This window comes from Rhipicephalus sanguineus, chromosome 9, assembly GCF_013339695.2.
Source record: "Rhipicephalus sanguineus isolate Rsan-2018 chromosome 9, BIME_Rsan_1.4, whole genome shotgun sequence".
NCBI classification, from domain to species: Eukaryota; Metazoa; Arthropoda; class Arachnida; order Ixodida; family Ixodidae; genus Rhipicephalus; species Rhipicephalus sanguineus.
In genome coordinates, this window is record NC_051184.2 from 3,124,387 (window position 1) to 3,148,756 (window position 24,370).

General features: G+C 45.4%; 1 protein-coding gene across 2 annotated transcripts; it reads left to right on the forward strand.

The window, feature by feature from the left end:
• Positions 1-935: 935 nt before the first annotated feature.
• On the forward strand, positions 936-23,701 carry LOC119404451 (hydroxysteroid dehydrogenase-like protein 2). Of its 2 annotated transcripts, none has more exons than XM_037670950.2 (3): positions 936-1,074; positions 21,778-21,912; positions 23,421-23,701. In XM_037670950.2, the coding sequence occupies exons 2-3, from the start codon at positions 21,795-21,797 to the stop codon at positions 23,660-23,662; spliced, it is 360 nt and encodes a 119-aa protein (XP_037526878.1). In that variant the 5' UTR covers positions 936-1,074; positions 21,778-21,794; the 3' UTR covers positions 23,663-23,701. The 2 variants fall into 2 exon arrangements, with proteins under 2 accessions (XP_037526878.1, XP_037526877.1); XM_037670949.2 differs by lacking the exon at positions 936-1,074 and adding an exon at positions 18,356-18,578.
• Positions 23,702-24,370: the final 669 nt, after the last annotated feature.

Genomic DNA, 24,370 nt, shown 5'->3' on the forward strand with positions numbered 1-24,370 from the left:
TACTAAACGCCAATTAATATCGACGACGTGCTTTCGTAGTGCGTGAATCGGTTCAGCTATGCACGGGCTGCAGGAGCGCTGCGAATTGTATACAACTGCTACTGCCGGAACCCTGCCTATATGATACTTGAAATACTAACCTTGCGCCACGTCTTTCAAGTAATCATGCACTAAGTGGCCCGACATAGCGTATTGTTATGCACAGGCGTGCGCAAAAGGGCGGCATGGGGGAGGGGGGCAACCACCCCCCCTCTAGTCACTTAGGGGCGGGGAAGGGGGCAGTTTGCCCCAAACGATTGCTCAGTGCCACGCAGGTTTTTGACGATAATGGCGACCGAATGCCGCTGATGTTGCATTCCAAGAAATGCCTCCTTCCTATCTTTACTTCAGGAAAGTCAGGGACCAAAGGCGGGCCATTGTAAGAAGCACCTCATCGCTGAATTTTCTTTTTTTTCATCCGTCGTGAAGCATGTCCTTTGGACTTGACCAACGGGGTGTGTGTTGGGAGGGGGGGGGGGGGGGGGCGAGGAGGTGTTACTGCAATGCCCCCTCCCTAGTTACGCAAATCACGGGAAACTTAAGCAGAGCATGTTGAGGAGCACTTTTGATGAACTGGAAATAGCTTTCGTTTGTATAGCGCAATTCTCGGCCTTAATACGAGCGAGGGAGCTGAATTGAGTGTATTCATGCACGCATTACGTGCCTAACTAAAGTAGACCGGGTAGCGGGGAGGGGGCGATAAAATGCGAGTGTTCGTGACGCGCACTCGAGGCCGGGGAATCGAACCCGCGACCTCTTCCTGTTAAGCAGCAATATCGCCCGGTAGCCACGGGCTGTACATGACTGAACAACGGCGGCGACGGGTCGGGACGGAGAGAGTGAAACTATCGGAAGGGCAGACAACAGCTTTCGCGATAGGTCCGCCGCGGAGCGCGCAAGCGTTCCAAGGACGTCCATCCCACCGGATCGGCCGTTCGGCGGCTCCCTTCAGATCGGCGTCACGCGTCGCAGGGAGCGGAACGTTTGGCTCGAACTGCCATTAGCAGCAGCAACAACTCTCGCAAGCCGGCCAAGGTAAGCGCCACAGCTGCCCGCCGGCGATCGGGGAAATTTTTTTTTTCTTTCGTTTCCGCCATGCGCAGACCTACCTGCGCGCGCGATCGGTGTCGTACGTGTACATATGCGCGTTGCCGTTATTGATTTAATTTAGAATGGGTGTCCGTACGCAAAATTAAGTGCGCAAAGTATATCGTTAAGGCTCGATGGCTGGGCCCATGGTGCCAATAGTCGTCGTCCGGTGGTCTGGGAGGATGAAGGCGTGATAAGCTGTAAATATAACCCAGCTGCAAAGTATATGCTTACATGAGGTGTGAAACTTTCTAGTGATATCCGTAGCGTAATATTATCGGCTGCAAAGTAACCCAACGGAGAAAAAAAAAAAACTCGTTGTGAATTTCCTAAAGCGATAGCCGGGATTCTGCTGTCCTTTGATTACATTCACAGAAAGTACACATAGGAAAAGTTTGATTTGTTTGTGGAAGTACAGTATAGGCGTCCACGATGACGCTTACAAATGTTCCCAATTCAAGGGTGCTTTGTCACGCACAATTAAAGACGGCAGGTCGCGTGCTCAGAGTTGCGCCCTATCACGTATTGTGCAAGTATAAGCCGCGGGCATGAGGAAACCGCATGCAATAAGGAAAACACTTGGTCCGTGACGGCATGCTTTAAGAGAATACAGCAGGCGTGTCAGGATCGGTTTTGAAACGGATACCTCATTTTCGACATAAAAGTCGCATTCATTGCGCTGCATCCGTAACACTGAACTGCCATAAAACTGCGTACGCAGTCTTATGGCAGCTCAGTGTACGCAGGTTTATGGCAGTTCAGTGTTACAGATGCAGTACAAGGAATGCTACTTTTTGTAGGAAATGAGTATCCGTTTCAAAACCGATCCTGACACAACCTGCTTCATTCCATGGAATCCTATAAAGTCCACAGCAGGCACGTAGGCAAGGAGGGGGCCCGGGGGGCCCGGGCCCCCCCCGAAATTCTCCAGCCTTTTATGTTCCCGGGCAATTTTTTTTTTGTTTTTGCCATGAAAAGACTTTCTTTCGAATAATTAGGCCTTGGGCCCCCCCCCGAAAAAAAATCCTGGCTGCTACGTGCTAGTTCACGCCCCGACGGACCTAAATAAAGTTTTTCCATACCATACCATACGTGCCTGGTCCACAGCATGCCGAAGGGAGCTCTCAGAAATACCCCATTAGCTCTATCCTATAGTCGAATGCCATCCTGTAGCATACCTCCTCATTTTTCTGACGCCACCGTCACCCTGTATAACAGGTTGCCGTTGTCAACCGAGTCTCCCTTGCCCTTTTTTGGCACTCGTTTTATTACTCATCTGCTAAATATACTGCCCTTTCAAATCCCCTACCTACACTACTTATGGTATAGTATAGTATAGTATAGTATAGTATGGTATAGTATGGTATAGTATAGTATAGTATAGTATAGTATAGTATAGTATAGTATAGTATGGTATGGTATAGTATAGTATATTATAGTATAGTATAGTGTAGTAGACCCCTCTACTTAGTAAGTGGTAAAATTACTACTTCACTACTACGTCAACCTCCATATTATCAAAGCTCACATTTGTTCACACATCATCTTCCTGCACCGCTCGCTACACGGTCCCTTGGTCCCTTATGTATACGTTTACGATACCCCTCCAGATAATCATTTTTAAAACCGCAGAGGCAGCACCTTTCAGAAGTTTCATAGGTTGTAAGATTCGAGAGAAATTCTACAAAGCTCTCAGTTCGCTGTAGTTTACATGTAACCATCCACGTGAAAAGATCGACGCGATGATCTTGTTTTCCGTTGCAGAAAAAAAAAATCGTAAGGTCGGTGTACATTATGAATCGGCCCTCGACGTATACGAAGACGGCTAGCTTTACGCGAACACAGATCGATCGTGTAATGCAGTATACAGAGCCGAGAAGCAATTCGAGAAGAAAAAGGCCTTCGGAGCCGCTCGATCGCCTTGAGCTGTGCGGGCCTCTTTCAAGGTGCTTCAGGATGTTAACTATAGTCCTCGGGGTCGCCTTCAAATTGGCTTTTTTTTCTCCCCGAGTGAATGCTTCCCAAGGAAAGCAGTTATTGAGTGGCCACTCGCAAGGCATCACGACAGGCTCAATGACTGGCGCACAGTTTTACTATCATTCACGATAACATGTAGTAAAACCTTCCGAATACAAATTGACATAGGAGATAGCATAACCGAAACACAGCTCACGAACAAGATGGCGTATTCTTTACTAGCGAGCCATAACGACGGGCTCCACGGCAGCGCGGTCTTACTATCGTTCAAGACAACGTGTTCTGAACGTTTCAAAGACAAACTAACGTAGGAGATAACGTAACCGAAGCACAGCTTACGCACGAGAGAATGCTAGCCTAACGTTATTGTAATCTGCAGGTCACGGATATGACAGCGTACACAAACTGATCTTAACGACAACTTTACTGGAACAGAAACAAACCCTCAAGATAAACGTTAGCCGAACGCTTCTGCAGATAAATTGATATACGATAGAGCACATGCGAAGTCCATCACAAACACATTTCTTCGATACTTTTGTGAAAAACAAAGTTTTAGAGGACAGTGGTCGTGACACTAAGTCACGGCCACAGATGTAGTCTGTAAGTTGAGGCAGAGCAAAATGTGAGGGAATCTTTCTCAACACGCCCTCGCCAGACAATAAACTTCCGCTTCCTGTGCACCCTCTATCGCCAGCGGAGCTAGTCATATCTAACAGATGTCCACGGCATGCAGATATTTTCAATATCTGCCACCAGGGCCGCTAGCAGCTGTGAACTGGAAACAAGCGACGAACTGCCGTTTCCCGTTAGTACCTAATCGTGCATACACAAAAGAAATAGATTGCCGACATTTGCTTACATTTTACACGGCAAATGCAGTGTCGTTCACAATTGATTGCATTCGGTAAAAACAGCATTTTTAATCGAATGAGTGCGCATTAAACTTGGGACTGAATCTTTTGTCTCGACGCCAGGGAGGTACCTAAAAAATTGCCAATTACTCATGCACTGCTAAGTAATGTATATGAATGTAGCTTTAACATTAAACAAACAGCGCTAAAGACGGGATGTGAACGACAGGCAGGGCGCTGACGATGGCTTTCAGAAAAAAGAAAATGCAGAAAATGGCTTGTTTAACGAAAGAAAAAATTAAAAGAGGTGTTATGGTGGCTGTCGTGCCACACGACCGGCATGTACGGTTCTTGGCTTGGCACGGCTTATGCTGCGCAGCTGTGACAGATCGTGGAACGAAGCAAGATGAAAGATAGATTGAAAACAATTTCTATACACGTGTTGAATGCATTTTTTTTTGTCTTCCTCTATCCCTACGGATTCATCGCAAGGGTCATTGGCGTTTTCAAAACAACATGTGTTTTCGTCGCGTGACAGCACGCAGGGTAAATGACATTAACTTCCCTTAACGTCATTCCATAAAAAGGACCCATTACACTCGCCATGTGGCGGGGGCATAATTCAGTCTCAGTGCATTATGAAGGCATTCACTCGTTCCTATAATACTGAAGCCATCGTCGAAGTCTGCGTCTGAAACTAACAAGGCGACAAAGGGTACGGTGCCGCTCCAGTTACGACCACGACGTCGTTCAAAAAACTGCGAGGGCACATTTGTCGTAGCGGTACACGCTTTCGCCGCCAGGAGACTGTATCATATAACCGGGCATTGAGTTACTGTGCACGGCTCCTTCAGAAGCCATATCGTACAGTGACGGGGCCATATACAGCAACTTTAACCGGGCATGTCTCGAGAAAGCGCGTAGGCGCCAGTGCTTAATTGTCGGGCGGTTTCGCTTCGCTGGTGCGAGACGTATACTCGAGGCCTACGTTCTTACATCACAGGTTCTACATAGGCATGCAAGCGCGCTGCGAAATACTGCAAACTAATAGCACCCCCACCTGCGCCTGCGCGGACGAGGCGTCATTAAGATCACGGCTAAAAAATTTCAAAGAGTCCCTTGCATTCGCCTAAAACGAATCGAAAGCAAAAGTATCCTTCTCTTTGTCCTCAGTCGATGTATTGATCCTACCCCCTCCGAAAGCTTTCCGCACCTAACGTGGTTTTGCAACGGACTCCGGGATCGGAGGCATTGCAAGGTTTCTGCACCTCACGTACGTGGCACTGCACTGCCTCTGGGATCCGCCCACATTTCACTATGCGATGGTTTTGTGTGATGGCGTCATCATGTGACGTCACGTGGTGACGTCATCAAACCGTAATCTCTGGTCACGTGACTTTTTACGTCGTTCGTGTTGACGCTGCCAACGGTTACTTTTCGCGTTTGATGAGGCACCTAAAGCCTTAAAGGGGCCCTGCAACACTTTTACAGGAGTTGATTGACTCACGAATCGATCGCCGCAAATATTTTTAGAATCCGTCAAGTACGAGCGGAGTTTGTCGGGACGAGAGAAGAGAGACAGCATGTGACAAATCTCTATAATAATATATTATTATTATTTAGAGATTTGTCGCTTCTCTCGTCCCGACGAGTGCGCTGGAAGCTAAGCAGCGAGGGATGGCACGGGGGAAAGAAGTGACGTCACGCGCGCGTCGTGAGCTCCAGCACTTTTTTTTTTCTTCGAAAGCGCGGCTTACTTTCAGCGTGATCGCGAGCGCGGGCACGTGGCGGCCTCCCGCTACGATCACCGTAACTATGCAGCAATGCTCAAATTAGCCAATAGCGTGAAATTTGGGCATGTGGCGCGGTCATTTGGGTATATGACATCATCTGTAGAAAGAACTTACCTACGGAGCAGAAACCTGGAGACTTACAAAGAGGGTTCAACTTAAATTGAGGACGACGCAGCGAGCGAAGGAAAGGAAAATGATAGGTGTAACCTTAAGGGACAGGAAGAGAGCAGAGTGGGTCAGGGAACAAACGGGGGTTAAGGACATCATAGTTGAAATCAAGAAGAAGAAATGGATATGGGCCGGGCACGTAGCACGTCGGCAGGATAACCGGTGGTCATTAAGGGTAACTGACTGGATTCCAAGAGATGGCAAACGCGTGAGGGGGAGACAGAAAATTAGGTGGGTAGATGAGATTAAGAAGTCTGTAGGTATAACGTGGCAGCAGAAAGCACAGGACCGGGTTGATCGGCGGAACATGGGAGAGGCCTTTGCCCTGCAGTGGGCGTAGACAGGCTGATGATGATGATGATGATGTAGAAAGAAAAGCGAGCGATTCCTAGCTGACTTTGAGAATTAATTGTAAATTCCAGGCCGCGTGCTGCGCTACTATAACGTTTTGGCCGCGTGTTCTCAGGAGCCTCGACTACCTGTCGGCAGCATTTTCTCACCATGCTGAGCAAGTGTTGCAGAGCCCCTTTAATAAACTACAACATAAGGGTATAGGTCGCACGCGTAGCTACGTGTTAGATGGGAGTCATTTGTGTGCGGGAGCAAGGTGACGATGCCAACAACAGCGGTTAATTGCGTGTGAAACATCTGCACCACAGCCAGCCGCAGATTAGAACTCTATCGCGGGCGCTCTAATAGGAGTTGAACAATGGGATGGATGGGCGGCATAGTTGTTGCAATTATTTCGTAACGAACTTGGAGCACGGGTAGGGCCATGGACGAAGAGAGTATCAGGGAACACGAACCCCTCAAACGTGTTTCGAAAGCCGTGTAAACACATGCAAGCGCCGGATGCAACACCAACATTATGCACGATCTCTGTTGCGTCTTAATATCTCTGCTTGGGCTAACAATAGAACAAATAAATTCCTTGGCACATCAAACACGAGGAGACGGCTACTTTGTACACGTGTGTAGAGGTCTTGTTTCTAGCATCGAGCTCTCTTTGATCGTTTCGGCGCTCTAAATTATACACAAAATAAACATCAATACATGTTTCTTAAGATGTCCTATACGGAGCTTCTGGTAGCTTACCGTAATAACCGCCAATTACTCAAACTATACGCATATGTTTTCTGACCACATCTCAATACGTCCTTCAGGGTTTTAAAAGATGGGCACTTTCCTAAGGCGATTAGTAGGAGACTACTGAGGGACGAGAAACGAAAGCTATTATCTACAAGGAAATCCAGCAGGGGTGCCGCCTGGCGCCGCGATGCCCTTGCGATTAACATCGGAATGGCACACATGCGAGGAAGATACAAAAATGGAAGGATACGTAAGGTTTCCATTAGGTAGGTTATAAATAGGCGTAAAAGCCGCATGTGTTCAAAGGCTTACACACGCATAAGTTAGAAAACTCATTTTGCCAGGCTTTATAACCGTTCAGCACAAACTCAATCTTCTGCTTCCATGTAAACAAAGTGCACATATATCTGTAGTAGTGAACCGTACGTTGTAATCACTGCTAAAAATCTGGTTTTTGGATTCCCGTTGAAGTTTTGTATGACCGATCCTGCGTTTGCCCGATGTATAAACAGCCGGAGCCGATATCTTCTGTCTTTTATAAACATAAACAGCTGAGAGTTCACCGCGTTTTTGCGCACTTCATAATAACAATTCTAAACGATTTACTCCGACTTAACACAACTCTTGTTAATACTTTTGTTAATGCCTGTTGTGTTTAGTCGTGGTAAATCTTTGAGAATCACGAATTCACCCGGATCCTCCGGGACAAGAACATCGAGCCACACACACTCGTCTGGTTCCCAGCTCACATGGGACAGATCAAGGGAGCCCCGCCCAATCTCAATGAGTCGGCCCACATAGCTGCGCGAGGACTAGTAGACCGTGTAGCTACCGGAGGGCGCGCTGAGGTTTTGGAGAATCGGGACCCGCCCACCTCGTATAACGAAATTACCAAACATTTTTACCTGGGGCGGAGACAGTACCCTCCACCACACAGAAAATTAAGCAGACCACAGGCTCTGACACTCAGGCTACTTCAAGTCGGGGCGTACCCTAACCCCGCGCTATTGCACAAGATCTATCCTGAAATACAGCCAACTAATGCATGTTCATTATGCGCAGATATCGCTAATCTCGAACATATGCTCTGGCGGTGCCCCGCGTTACACGGCGGCGAAGTCATCACGCCGTCAAAATGGGAAGAAGCTATTACAAGCTCCGGACTCGAAGCACAACTATGGGCAGTCCAACGGGCCCGCGACGCAGCAGAGAGACTTGGTCTTTCTGTTCCGACGTGGGAGCGGCCCGCAACGTGCTAGGGCGCGTTCCGAGGGACCGAAATAAAGTTTATTCATCCATCCATCCATCCACGAATTCACCCGGCTATCGGAACATTTTCGCATTAATGATGATGATGATGATACTACTACTACTACTGCTACTACTACTGCTACTACTACTACTACTACTACTACTACTACTACTACTACTACTACTACTACTACTACTACTACTAATAATAATAATAATAATAATAATAATAATAATAATAATAATAATCAATCAATCAATCAATCAATCAATCATTTATTTAACGTGCCCAGGAACAACCGTGAGGTCTTTGTGCAGGCGCACGCAAAAATAAAATCAATAAAAATAAACAATACAATACAGACAGTCTTCAGAAATAAAAAGAGCAAAAACACGTAGACAAAGAGAAATGATCACTAAAGGGGAGGAGTAAAATAAGACAATATGAGAAATATTGAAGGGGAATAAAAAATTAGATTGCACATATACAACTATGCGGAAAGACGGAGAAGGGAAGACTTTGTACACTGTGCCATACTATGTCAAAACAGTGCAAAGCTCGGATAAAAACAGTGATTGTGGACTATGAAAAACGTCAAGATCAAGAAAATTAATATTATAAAGACTTTGTATTCTGTGAACGGTAGAGTGTTGGAAGAAGCAGGCGGGTACATGAAACGGTCTGTTCTCTCTGGTTAACTTACGCGGAATTCGAAAATTAACACAATTGAGAAGTACAGGGCAGGATATGAAACCGTGGACTAGCTTGTAGAGAAATAAGAGATCAGAACGATTTCGTCGGCAGTGAAGTGATGGCAGTGATAATGACTCAGCAGTATTTGAACGAGATCCAGAGTCATTTTTAGCAAAGCGATGGTTATATATGCTGAGGAATTTTTTCTGGACTCGTTCAATGGTGTTACCGCTGGATTGAGCAATGCCATTCCATATCACGGACGCATACTCAAGTTGCGGAAGACATATTGCCGTGTACAATTTGTGTAGGGCCATGGGAGACCTGAATTCTCGAGATATTCTACAAACACATCCGAGAGAACGAAGGCCCCGCATAGCAGCACGCTTAACGTGAGAAGAAAAGTTTAACGCGCTGTCAACAACAACACCAAGATCACTGATTTCATAAACCTTGCATAACGGCACAGAATTGACAAAGTATTGAAATGACACGCTAGATGTTTTGCGAGTGATAGACATGAATTTTGTCTTTGCGGTATTTAGAGAAAGGTTATTGCCGTTGCACCATTCGGAAAAAGAACACAAATCTGACTGCAACAAGCGACAGTCGTTAACTGAATGAATTTCCTTAAATATCTTGATGTCATCGGCATACAAGAGGAAAGAAGAATTACGAATGGCAAAAGAAACATCATTAATGTAAATTAAAAATAGGAGTGGGCCTAATACCGACCCTTGAGGGACCCCACTCGTCACTTTATACAAAGAAGAGGTTTGGCCATTTACGGCAACATAACAAGATCTATTGAGCAGATAGCTGTGCAAGAGATTCACAATCGACAAGTCAACGTCAAAGTTCGCAAGTTTAACCATAATCAGTGTGTGGCTGACTACGTCAAAAGCCTTGCTCAGGTCACAGTAGATTACGTCAACCTGTCCTCTCTGAGAAATAGGTGTGGAGATCTGCGTCATGAAACTAGCAAGATTTGTGGTAGTTGAGCGGCCAGCAAGAAAACCATGTTGATTTGGAATCAGTGAGTTTTTCACACTAAAAGACAATATTTTGTGAAGAGCCAGTTCGAAGATAATAATAATAATAAATAATAATAATATCTGGGGTTTTACGTACCAAAACCTCGATATCATTATGAGGGACGCAGTAGTGGAGGGCTCCGGGAATTTCGACCATCTGGGGTTCTTTAACGTGCACCTAACTTGTCCGCTTCATCCTATTTGTGTCTTTTGAGTGCGCTAACATATTAGCATGAGCGTCTGCAAAACATCAACAAAAAGTAATTGGAAATGGGTCTATAATCTTACTTTAACATCCATGAGAAGCTTTCCTTGCGTCGTAAAGGAAGAAACCAAACGTATTCGGATGGCTCGCTTTCCGGGAATAAAATGTCTTAATCGCAAACGATTCCTTTATTCCTGGTTGGGTTTCTTTTCTTTTTTTTTTCTTGCTTCCGGAGCACCACGTGTTTGGTTCGGCAACGAGGTACTTACGACTCTGAGACACCACCACGCCCCTCACTCTTTTCGCCATAGGGAAGTCCACGATTACGGTGCACAACATACTGTACATCATGCTTGAAGCCGGGCAACGCCTTTTCAGAGTGCGAACGATGCTTCGTGCGCCCATTCCCGGACAAAAAAAAAAAAAAGAAAGAAAATTAGGAAAAAAGTTATAGTTTTGCTCGGTGTACCTGATTCAACAATTTTGATTAGGTACGTTGCATTTAGAAGGAAAAGCCAAGACTGACCAACTGTATTAAGGAATTTCGTTTAGGCCGTTGATTTTCTTTTTTTAAGATTCTTGAAGAAATACTACAATACTTAGATACGCGGCACTGCAGCAGTAAAAATCGCTTAGACTAGACTATAGGCTAGGTTAAATTTACCCCGGATGTCTAGTGGTTATGGTGCTCGACTGCTGACCCCCAGGTCGCGGGATCGAATCCCGGCCGCGGCGGCCGCATTTTCGATGGAGGAGAAAATGCTTGAGGCCCGTGTACTTAGATTTAGGTGCACGTTAACGAACCCCAGGTGGTAGAAATTTGCGGAGCCCTCCACTACGGCGTCCCTCAATCATATCATGGTTTTGGGACGTTAAACCCCAACAATTATTGTAATTAGGCTAGGTTAGGTTACCTGTAGTTTAGATGATAAGCCCAAACACCCGTTGTTCTACGCGCCGAGTTCCGGATTTCGAACACCCATATTTTTTTTTCGCCCTTGACGTCAAACTTAGAAGAGTTTGGTATTAGTTTATGAACTCCGGTTTCGTTTTATCAAAACCATTTCATATCGTACATTCAATTTCCAACGCCACAAGCATTACAAGAAATTGAAAATGCTGAATCACGGTTACCGAGAATCTTGGGCGACAGTTAACGAAATCGGGGGGGGGGGGGGGTGTAATGGGTTTGCTAGCCAAATAAACGCTTAGCATCTAAGATGAATAAGCGATGTGACACTTCTTTCGACTGGGTCAAATGAGACATCTAAAGCACACATAATTTATGTTTTATAATGACATGAATTACACACTGATTTAGTAATCTTATTCCGAGGCGTCAGTCACGGGTCGGCAGGGGGAGGAGGGTGGCGCTCCACCTTCCTCTCTGCCCCTTCCCTCCTCCTTAGGGGGGATTCAACACCCCCCCCCCCGTAAATTTTCCGATTTTCAATGTATATATATACACGCACAGATACAAACACACGCACGAACATGAATAAGCGTGATTGACCCCTCCCCCCCCCCCCCCCCCCCCCCGCGGAAAATGTCTGGCTACGCCACTGATACCAGCTCCGAAACTACAAAACACAGAGCGTTGGGTGTACACGCCAACCTTAATGTAGTAACTTTTGCTGTCTCCTATGTTGACATCTGTACATTTTCACGATGACGCATGCTTAGAGAATGCGTACAGACAGCCGCATGATAGCCAAGAATATGCAGAGCCCCCGGGATCAGTGACCCGAGCCGGCTCGCTGCGTTTCCACACGTAAATGAACCGCTAACGTCATACGCGCAGTATGCAAGCATGCCTCAGAAGTTGTGTAATCAATGCGTGTTACTATTCAGCGACGGGCCCAGCCAGTGTTGCACTAAAAGGCGCACTTGCGTCTGCGATGCGTGAAGTAGAAAATTCCCAGCCATGACGTAGTGTTTGTCAAATGCGAAGCACTGGGAAGTACGGGGTTTCAGAAGCAGTATTTGAGTTCACCTGATGTATGCCATTTTGGTTTTAGAAAAAAAAAAACACGAAACTTATAAAAACTACAATACATATATATATATATATATATATATATATATATATATATATATATTATATATATATATATATATATATATATATATATATATATATATATATATATATATTTTTCTTTCCTCTTGTATGAACATACCTCCATTGCAATAACACCCCCTCCCAGTGAAAATCGCTGGCGATAAAGCCAGCTGACTGGCCACACTGGCAGCTGCTCTACAGATCATGAAGTGACGACTTCATAGAGTTTCTTACAAGAAGTGTAGGAAACTCTATGGACGACTTCGACTCCCGAATGTGACAGTCTCGTGCTATAGTTACATTCGAATTCGATAAACGTCAATTTCTGCGCACGTAAGATAACCTTACTAAAACGCCTGAGCGGTGAAAAAGAAAAAAGCTCAATAATTGGACTAAGATTGAACGAGAGAGTCTATTTGCACCGAAACAGCCCGGGGTCACGTGGCCAGGTCGGTGACGCCACGAATGACGTCATTGGTAGAGCGAGTCAGTTGCGCTTGGGAGCTAATCGCGTTGGAGTCTGCGGCACGTCGCTGTGGACGGTGGATCCACGGTGCTTATTTCGGCCAGGAATCATTGCCATCGGACAACGTACCCCGTTAGCGAACATGGGTGGAAGCGGCTTAGGAGGGAAATGTCTTCAAAAAAATGAATCCGCAGGGATGTTCACGTTCCTCAAATAATTTGCGTTTGAGAGGCGACTCAAAAAAAGAAAGGCAATAAGACGGTCGAGTCGGTTCAGCAGCACGAGTCACCCTCCGGGCATCCCCAAAGGAGTTCGGAATGCAAACACTTCGAAATAACCTCGCTACATCGTCCCAAAGTGGGCGTCCGAGTTGAGCAAACAGCTTCACTTCGCCGGTCGGCAGTCACGAGGATCGATGCACTCTTGCGAATACGATTACGTCAGACTAAGTCAACACCGCTTCGAGCATTACGCGTGTACTCGATTACAACCGCCTGTCAGCTTTCGTTTAAGGACTGTTGCTTTCATTCTTCAGCTTTCGCGTAGTTCCTCGCGAGCGACGCCAAGGCAAACTGGGTGTATTTTGTAACGTCGTTGACCCGAATGACAGCGGTGAAATATAAAGGGCGAGACGCTGCCGCCGTGCGGCTCGGGGAAATGATGAGATTAATGAAATAAATAAGAACTGGTGAGAGAGAGCGAGAGAATGGCTACACAAGAGAAGCGAATAGGAGCAAGGATACGCGAAGCTGTTGTGGCAAGCACGTGCCAACGAGGCAGAGAGAGTGAGAGAAAAAGAGAGAGTGATAGCAAATGAAGAGTGATTGCAGAGAGTGACTCGGAGAGTGATCAAAATGTGTTGGAGTGATTGCAGAAAAAGAGAGCGGGGTGATCATAGAATGAAAGAGACAGATATGAATTGTAGAGAAGGAGAAAGGGAGGGCGACCGTAGAACGAGAGAGATAGAAAGAAAGAGTGATGGTAAGGGAAGAGTGATTGCAGAGAGATAGATAAAGTGATTTAGAGAGTGATCACAGGGTGCTAGAGTGATTGTAGAGAAACACAGAGAGGGTGACTGTAGAATGAGATAGAGTGGTTGTAGAGAAGGAGAGAGGGAGGGTTGTCGTAGAAAGAGAGAGGGTGTGTGATGGTAAAGGATGAGTGATTGCAGAGAGTGACTTAGAGAGTGATCAGAAGATGTTGGAGTGATTGTAGAGAAATATAAGGAGGCTGATTGTAGAACGAAAGAGAGAGAGATGTAAAGGAGAGAGGGAGGGTGATCGTAGAACGAGAGAAAGAGAACGAGTGAGTGAGGCTAAGGGAAGAGTGATCGCAGAGAGAGAGTGACTTAAAGAGTGACCAGAAGGTGTTGGAGTGATTGCAGAGAAACATATAGAGGGTGATTGTAGAACGAAAGAGACAGAGAGAGTGACTGTAGAGAGCTGCATACAGAGAGAGCGTTATTGTAAGCTGAGAAAGGGTTTACGAAAGTGGGGATTCTGGAAGGAGTGCGATCACCGGCGGCTCGGTTCGAAGGTCCACCGGTTTGTTTGTTGCAAGACGGGAAACGACGACGGGTTTCTACCTTTCTTTCTTTCTTTCTTTCTTTTTTAACCGGTCGGTGACGAACGAGCGTGCGCCTCGCGGTGCGCCATTCCGAATTCGAAAATAAAAAAAAAAGAGAAAGAGAACGAAAATGAAATCTCTTTCAAACGCTCACGCGCCTATTTCTTTCCTTTCCTCGTGAGCGGTGACATCAGGCGCGTTCGGCGAAACGACTCTTAAGAGAAGAAGAAAAACTACGGCGGCATGACGTGTAATGATGAGGCGCGTTACCTGGAGAATTCGGGATATTCTACATTCTAGCCAACATTATAAGGGAAAAAGAAGTGTACCGGTGCAGGCCACGTAATGCGAAAGCCTGTTGTCGTTTGGAGCGAATCAGCTTGGGGCAAGCCGCAGTGCTATTATAACTGCGCTACACAAGTTCATTCAGGCAACAGGAAGAGTACGCTGCTAGTGATACCGACTACGGATACCAACTTTTTTTTTTTCTTCCTTTTTATTATTAAATATATATTTTTTCAATCGTTATCCTGCGGCTTTGTTAACTTCTTAACTCTTTCCTTTTTTATTTACATCGCGTTTCGTGCTTATTTTTTGCTTTTTGAAGTTTCATATATAATTGTCAGTGTGGCCAATCCCCCTCGTGGGTATGTGCCAGTCTCCTCAGGGCAAACAAACAAACAAACAAACAAACGAATGACACACAACCGATGGTCAGTTAGAGCGACGGAATGGATACGGGAAATGTAGCCGAGGATCACAGGGTTAGTGCCGGTGAAAAATAAGTCTGTGTGTGTAGTGTGACCGCTTGTGCACTATTTAGTCTAATGTGAGGGGGTGCAAAATCCATACTTCCCAGGTAGTAATCTTTGGTGATTTAATTGTATGCCATGGGGTTATCATGGGGTTTGGTAATTTAAGTGTATGTCATGGGGGTATGATGATGTGCAAAATTTTGATGCGAAAGGCTTGGATGTCTCATCAAACGCGAAAACTGACCGTCGGCGTCAACACGAGCGATGCAAGAAAGAATCAGCGCGTGGTGACGTCACCTTATGACGACAACATGACGTCGCAGGTCGTCAAAAATTGTAGCGTCATCATGACGTCACAAACGTGACGTCATCACGACATCGCCGCTTGATCAAAGGAGAGCCGATCGCGGAGGCACTGCAAAACAACGTTGTGTGCAGAAATCTTTGGGGAGAGGGGGGTCAGCGCAGTCGACTGAGAAGAAAAAGATGGCTTTCGCGTTCGAGTCGTTTTAGGCAAATGCATATGGGACCGTGCGACTTTTACTAGAAGGAACTACTTTGGCATCCACCGTTCAGATATCGCGGGAAAGATGGTCGTATGTACAGATATTTAATCTTCACGCGTGCATACTCAGATATTAACGAGGCTTTGTTTATTACTGTTACGCCAGCACTGTTGTCGACGACTGAGTGTAGTAAATGTCGATGTACAGTGCCCGTCTCTCCCAAGGTGAGGAGGAGGGAAAGGAGGACGGGAGAATGTGAAGCATGGCATCGTCATGCACAGTATAGCAATTGGGTGGGAGAGATGGCATCTTTAAATGACAAACTTAGCATCTAATTCATAATATTAAAGTAGAAGCTTGTGGAGGCTGCCATGCGGATGAAATGGTAGAGGAGGCACGCAGTAGGGAGGCTGCCGCGGCAGGCGTCGAACCCGCGACCTATTTTTAAAGGACTGAAAACATATGTCAAACAATAAGTAACCTTCGATGCGTAAACAAAAAGGATTCTACATATAGAACACGAGCTTTTTAATAAGCTAGGCAGCGGATAGCGTGTCGCCAATTGCAAGCCTATAAAAAGGTATGTCGTATTTCTATAGAACGTGTCGTCTACACAGTCCTCGGATCAGAAGCAGACCTTGAAAGCCAAGGTCTTGTGGTATGTGGTACGTACACAGAAGTAACAAACAGCGCTTCTTAACCTTCGCGCCTCGTAAGGAGTCCATTTCTCAGCGGACAATTGAAGGAACCGTCACGCCCGGACAGTGGCGTGCATAACAATAAGCAGTGCCTGCCGAATGAAACGCGTGGAAAAGCGAAGACGCTTTGCCGAAGCCGATATGCTGCAAGGTTATAAGAACGTTGCCTTGCGATGACGCGCGCAGTTTTCTTCTGATTTTCTTCTTCTGGTTGTCTACGTTTCTTTCCTCAATAACTTCCTCGATCGACGCAATGGCCGGTAAGCTGTTGGGAGACGCACGCATACAGATTTTATCCTGCTATCGAGTCGCGTGTAATTATACGAGTACATATTTTTTTCCTCCTTCAATATCGTACTTTCATTTTCGTCTCGCTGGCGTATCCTAGGCTAAGGTAAATTCCGAAGTTATGTGTCGGGAATAATTATAAAGTCACTTTCGTAGTCAGTAGTTAAAGGGGTGGTGCCATCAAATTTCGAGGCTATAACAAGCCTGTTGTGGGTTTCTTCTGTATGCAAGGACACTCCACACGAAGGGTCGGGCACAGCAAACGTTGAGAATATATTTTAATTCACTTCCAAAGAGTACCTTAATTCCCATTCTCCCGATCAAGACCCATCGCGAGCGCGCCAACTCTGACGTACCTGTATAGGAGGGGCAACGAAAGTTGTAGTGACGTCACACCAGATCTGCTGTAGTGACGTGAGTGACCTCCGGACCTCCGCCACCTCCGCAACGTACGTACCGGCTGTAGTGAACTAGAATATATTCTAGTTCACTACAGTACCGGCAAAGCATCAGTTGCTACATCACTCGCCGAGTTTCGATCGCTTCCTGGCTAAGTGCGTCACAGCCTTGCGTGGTCACGTGACCAAGGCCCCTACACTGCTACGTCACTGCCCAACCTCGGCGCCCAGAAACCGAAACCGAAAGTTGTCCACATAAAAAGGCGATATTAAATTATTTAGGGAGAATACATGAATCTTGGTGCGTGTATCATGCTTCCTGGAAACGCTTACAGCAACGAACGCGCAAGCCACAAATTTGATGGCACCACCCCTTTAAGTATTACTTTGCTACTATCACGACTATCGAGTCAATAACGTCGTGATGCTGACGTCTTATAGCCAGTCAGCGGAGCCAACGTTACTGCTCTGTTGACCAACCAGAGCCTGCAAGAAAATGGCGAATGCTATACAGGGTGTTTTTTTTTTCTTTTTTGAGACAATACCTATTTTTTATAAAAATGGTATGATTGCCAGGACCTTGTCGTTTTCGCAGACGAACTGTACGCCGAGGCGGAAAAACTTTGCTGCACCGAAAGTTACATTCAAATGAGTAATTAACAAACATTCGTTAATTAAGTTTTTTAAATTAGCTTTAAGGCCATTGTTTATATGTAGGACGTGACAATTTATGGCACGTCTTTTTTTTTTAATTTCGAAAAACGCACGCAATTTGGGATAATAATCGCCGAAATTTAAGGCCCCGATCTAGGCGAAACCGAAACTGAGAGCACCGGGCGCGCAAGAAATCCGTTATCCCGGTCACGTTAGACAGGAAGCTCATGTGGCAATTTTTGAAAAAAGGCGCGTCGCTGCAGAACATGGTCAGGAAAAACGGCAAGCCGTCTCAAATACCCTGTTGGACCCGTTTATTCTTCGCGTTGATAGATACGCGCACACATACAAACACACGCATGAACATACGTAAAGGGAGGTTCCCCCCTCCCCCCTTCACGGAAGAAATTGCTGGCTACGCCTCTGGAGGGTTCCATTGCTTATTAGATGTGAGCTTCACCCCCCCCCCCCCCCTTCCCGCTCTTTCATTTTAAAAACGGATAGAATCCTTGTGTGAAATCTACGTTGCTACGTTACTTACAACGACGCGACGCCACCTTTAAAACTGAGGATAGACGACCTTCTTCTCCTAGTTCACTGTCGCATTGTCGCGTGATGTGAAGATTACGTTAAAATCATCGACATTAATTCCTAAGGCGGCAAACTTGCGCGTCGTGCGCTGTGGGCGACCGAAGCGACATCTCTTAACTAACAGCGGCGGCTCGTGCACCCTCAAAGATCCCCGACATCGCGGTCCCGGAGACCGCCGTCAAGCGAGCGAGAAGTGAGGGAGTTTGGCGCCCGAAGGCGGGCTTGCGGGCGGCGGTACGCGTAAGCATCATATGATCGCCGTTCGCAGTCCTTGACCCGTCTAATCACCGACGCGCAGCGTTCAGACAAAAGGACTTTCTACCGTATAGTGTCGCACGTACGAGAAAACAGCGTTCTTCTAGTCGCATCTGACTCGCACGCGATCATGGCCGATTCTAAAGGTACGCCACATCGCGCTAAGAAACGAATGGCACGCCACTTTTACTGCTTTCTACAAGATTCGCCGTTCCACTTGCATAACCGATCACGTGTGCCTCTCGGTTACACAGCGAGTGCGCAATTACGTTACAACTACGCCGCTTCGAAAGAGCCGCTTCGTCGGCAGCCGGTCTCCGTTTTGTTTTGCTTACGCGCACACCACAAACCTGTTTGCGAGCATGTTCTTTCGGAGCGCAAGCGCGCGCGCGCCACACAGCTAGCGTGACCATTCACTCCCTATGAGCCAGCTTTGCCTCATTACAATGAGTATGTGACGATAGCTATTTCAGGTTAACTGCGATTACTACACTGGTGGATGTGGGCTTTCGATGTGGTGCCACAGTGTACGATTCGCGCGTTGCATTTACAATAAACAGAAGGGTTTAGTTGCGTAGAGTCACGAAGGACAGAATCACCGGTATAACTTAATTGAAATAACTTGTCAAAACCATTTTCTAAGCCAAGATCATATTGTGCAATACGCGGTCTTTTACACGCCATATCAAATTTTCATTTTGCCACAAACGCTCTAACTTGTGGACCATGCATTTCAGAGACGGCCATTACAAAACGACCAGGTCTGAGCATGCATGTGTTGCTGCTTGTGTGTTTGTAAACATTGAAGAACTGTATTGCGCAGAATAAGCAAGAACGACCTATGAAATCTTGCGCAAAGCAAACTGAGCCAAATGTAATCAATCATGTGTGGGGTGTAGTCGTTCAGCTTGCATAAGCGTGCAAAATTACATTGTGGGGTTTTACGCGCCAAAATCAGAATCTGTCTGAAATGAGTTGCAGCGGAGAACTTAAAGTTATTTTAATTTTCGCCACCTTGTTGTTCAACACACACATCAGGTATGGCATATAAGCATTCTTGTTGCCACGGCCTCAATCGAATTCAACCTGAGAAGATTGAACTGTGGCATAATTGAACGGACTGGACGCAAGGACTGTCCAGTTTGTCCGTGTATGTTACAGCGCAATTACCCAAGACTATGTGTAACCAACTGGTCCCTGTTACTCCTCTCCTTGCAGTCCACTTATTACTCATGGAAACTTTGTCTTTAAGGCTAAAAGATGTTAAAGGTATGTTACATAAGTTTAAGGTCCTCTATGAATGTACAACTATCAGCAGACTAAGCATTGTAAGATACGGTGAAAAAAAAATTTTTTTTTCTCAGTTCTTCCAGTTTAGTGCGTGAGAGTAAAATGTGAATCACTGATAGCTCACCTCCACATCTCTCACACAGAGGTTTTTCTTTTGCTAGTAAGAAATTGTGTGCAAGATGTGTGTGTCCAATGCGCAAGCGACATAAAATGACTACCATGAAACGCTCTTGGTGTGAGCATGACTTCCATTCTTCTATGCTGGGTTTTAAGAGGTGGAGCTTATTCTTTGCTTGGAACTCCTATCTATTTCTGAGTTTTTGGTGCACTAATTTAATGACGTCTTTGTAGGAAATGCTGACATTCTTGATTTCTTCATGTCGCGCTTTTGCTGCACATTCATCTGCCTTACCAATTCCTGTGTGGCTCGGCACCCAGCAAAATTTTACGTTGCGTCCTTGTCTTATGACAGTTATTATGTTGTGCAGGATATCGCCTATTATTGGTACATACACATTTCTCGGCTGAAGTGCTGTTAGTACACTTAATGATTCTGCATAAATTATGCTGTTCTCGATGTTTTCATTCATTATTTTTTCTACCGTCACTGAGACTGCGTAGCATTCTGCAGTGAAGATGGATGTGCGTTGGGGAAGCCGAACTACATTTTCCCAATGAATTTGTATCACCGCACTTCCAACGTATCATGTTGATTTAGAACCGTTGGGTATAAAATGCTGTGTGTTTCACAGCCGTAAGTGCTAGGAATTCCTGTAATATATGCTTGCGGAGTGTTTGCTTTTTTTTTAATTGAGTCAGCATGAAGTCGCACACAGAGGGTAGGCAGTACCAAGGCGGGATTACATTTGGTCTCTGTGCGATCTTGGGCAATGTGTCCTTTATAAATAGTGTTCTAGATGGGCACTTATTTACTATAGGGTGACAGAGGTAGTTCAGCATTGAACGAATGTTTAGAACACATGAACATGTGAGCATGGTTCTTCTGTCCGCCACTGGTGGCTCATTGGCTTCTACATACGGACTGTTTATGGGTGACGTCCTATATGCACCAGTTGAGAGGCCCAGACACAGATTGTGTACCGGATCCAGTCATTTCAGATATGATTGTCTTGCCAACCCATATACAATGCCACCATAATCTAAACATGATCGTACTACTGAACGGTAAATTTGTAGTAGGCCTGCCCCATCTGAACCCCAGTGTTTGCGCGACAGGATTTTCAGTATGTTCAGAGATTGGGATTTTTTTTTCTTTAACGCATTTATGTATGGAAGGAATGTAAGCTTCTTGTCAAAAATTATACCTAGGAACTTCTGTTTATTCTTTACTGGCAATTCAGTTTTGTTTAGGTGTAAGGTAGGGTCTGTCTGCATGCCTCGTTTGAGAAAGAAAAGAATGGCCACTTTTTTGGTGCAGAAAAGCGGAAACCATTTCTGTCTACCCAGGTTGCCAGTTTGTTAATTGTTAACTTTACCCATCTTTCGCGTGTTGATGAGTTGGAGGATGTGCTAGCAATCTGGAGGTCGTCAACGTAGACTGAATACATGATTGACTTCCGTGTTATTTTGCTGATCAAGTTCATTTTCACAACAAATAGTGTTGTGCTTAATATGCATCCTTGTGGCACTCGATTTTCTTAGTGAAATTTTTGGATAGTGTCGGTCCCAGGCGCACATGGAATGAACGGCTAGATAGGCAGTCTTTTAGGCAGCTCAACATCCTGCCACGGATTCCTTAGCTCAGCCATGTCCTGGAGGATTCCGAACCTCCAGGTGGTGTCGTATGTCCATTGAACATATGATTAACGTCAAAACAGTAAATTTATGCGAAACATAATATCGACCTATACTGGTTAAGAAATGTTTCCAAAGACTTTGCGTCAAAACCTGAGCCATAATCAGCCCATAAACACAACATTTGTGTCTCCTTTGACACTGAACAAAACTGAACATTGTACCTAATGTCAATTTTGCTAACGACACATGTTCTGTGTTCCCACAACTAACATGTTACCAATGCAGTTTGCAACGCAGGCAGCAAAAACAGAACCATGGCGGCCCAGCTAGTATCGGCAGAAACAGTGGAAGGAGTGTTCAACATGATTTCCGTGTACCTGAATGAAGACTTGGTCAACCAGATTGGTGGAGTCTTCGTTTTCGACGTCAAAGGTATGTCCTGCGCGCGCAACTTTTTATTGCTGAATACACGCAGTAGTGCGCATGTGACGCAATTAGTTACAACCTCCGAAAAAACGAACCTCTGCTCTCAGAACTGGATTGCTCCTGTCTAGGCTTACCGACTAAATAAAGCTTTGTTGTGCCTGTCTAAAATATTATCTTTGGCCAAGTGCTGATACCGAGATCTTTCATAACAATTGCTGGGCCATCCTAGTTCTCCTTGCCTAAAGACAGCAACACAAACCCCCATCTTAATGGTAAAAGCAGGCATCTGAAACGTGTAAAAGCGATTGATGTCACCAAAATGAGTGAGCGTAATTAGATGAACTATGAAAATTATCTTTGGGTGGGACAGTGATGGCTGAGAGAGAAGTTTATGTTTTTTGTTGTTTTTTTTTTTTAAACCAATTATACAGTGCAACTTAATGAGGCTCCTATACATAGCCCCATTTGCCAGTATGAGAACTGTGCCAAGTACAGTAGACTCTCGTTAAACGGAACCTAAAGGGACCAAGAAAATGTGTTCCATTTTACAGGAGTTCCGTTTACTGAGAGATGAACAGGAGTGCAGAATCCAAATATGAAACCAATTATATTAGATGCAGTTGTTCCATTTAAGCAGCAGTTCCGTTTAACAGATTTCCATTTACTGAGAGTCTACTGTACCAATGTACCAGCATGTCTTGTGATCACACTTCATACGTACACATATGACAACCATTATAGCTATGCTAGAAACAAACTAAACATAGATTAGCAAACTTCACATCTAAAATTTGGCATAGGCAAGTCCCGCCTGGAATAGAGGCTTGCAATGACCCCAGCAACAATACTGGTGGCAACATCACCTTGAAGATCTTGCATCAGCTTTGCAATATAACTGTGCTTGTGTCTGGTGCCTGGCATGTGTTAGTTAGTTGTTTATTAGTTTATTAAGAAGGAATACAACAGACTTCGACAAAAAATGACTACACAGACACACACTCGGGAACTTAAGGGGGTTTCTAGGGAGGCTTTTTGCTTTCTTGGTTTGCAAAAATCGAACTCAGAGACATGAAAACTGAAACCTGTGGCATCACATTGATTCCATTGGCATCACATTGTGAAACAACATTTGAGAATTTTTAGTTTAATCACGAAGTTAATAGCATTTGCGGATAACCGGGCTATAAAGGGAGCAAGCTTAAGTGGCCAGATTAATGGCAGCACCTGGTAGCGGAGAACCAAACTGGACAAACACACAGCTATTATTGTTAGTGATCTTATCTACTTTGCTGCATGTGCAAACTTGCAGTGGCAGCATAGTCATGTACTCGTTGCCTTTTCGAATATTTTCTTTTGATAAGAGCACCCAAGGAGCACGAGAACTTGCAGTTAAACGAGGCATCACAATATCTCACTACCAGCGCATGCTAACCCGGTATTTCACAACTACTACACTAGCTCCGTTGCGCATACCGGAATACCGGACATGCTAAAGTTCTCCATTCTCTCCCCAGGTGAGCCTACCAAGTGGTATGTCGACCTCAAGAATGGCAAGGGCTCCGCAGGCAAGGGAGACCCGCCTCAGGGCAAGGCTGACGTGACCTTCGTCATGGAGCGCGACACCTTCATCAAGATGTTCACGGGAAAGCTGAATCCGACCAGCGCCTTCATGGGCGGCAAGCTGTCACTCAAGGGTGACCTGCCCATGGCTATGAGGCTCGACAAGCTCATGGGAGAGATGCGTTCCAAACTCTGATTCCGGCCAGCGCAGAAACGCAGCAATCCGGACACTCTTTGTGCTGCGTGTTGACCGCGACACATCTGTGGTGTAAAGAAAAAAAGATGCAGGACACTTGCAACAGTGACGTGAACGATGCAAAAGTGGGACGGAGTGTCTGTGTCTCGGGCATAGCCGTCTGTCTCGCGGAAATTTTATGCACACAATAGATAGATGTAAGAGATTGAGTACAGTTATGGGTCTTCATCCTTCTATCTAGTTTGCTCTGTCCATCGTTTGTCGAAACATATAATTCAGCCTTGATCTATGAAAACTGTGAACCATCACAGAACTGTTTGGAGAGCTAATATCACTCTTGTTATCCTGTGAGAGTCACATAATTCCAGAGCTTATGAAGCATGGGACCATTCCTTATACAAGCAAAATAAAGCAGCAGTACCAGGTAACAAATAAACTAAAGCTGACAGTCGTTAATGATCATCAACGGTGCAGCCAGGCAATGTTGGTTGTCGTGGCGACGATGTCAGTACAGTCAGTTTGTTAGAATGGTGCTGCAAGTGCAGCGGTTACGAGATTAGTTGCAGTTGCATACAGTGCAGAAAAACAACAAGGAAAACGAGAACAGCAATGCAACACGGTTCTTGCATGGCAGTAACATTAATCAACCCTGACTTGTGCTGTCAGGAGGTCTGAAACAAACACAAACAAGGATGCTATGAACAGTTG

Coding starts and splice junctions, on each gene's coding strand:
- LOC119404451 (XM_037670949.2), top strand. Junction 21,913..23,420: donor CTTCGTTTTCGACGTCAAAG/GTATGTCCTGCG, acceptor TTCTCTCCCCAG/GTGAGCCTACCAAGTGGTAT.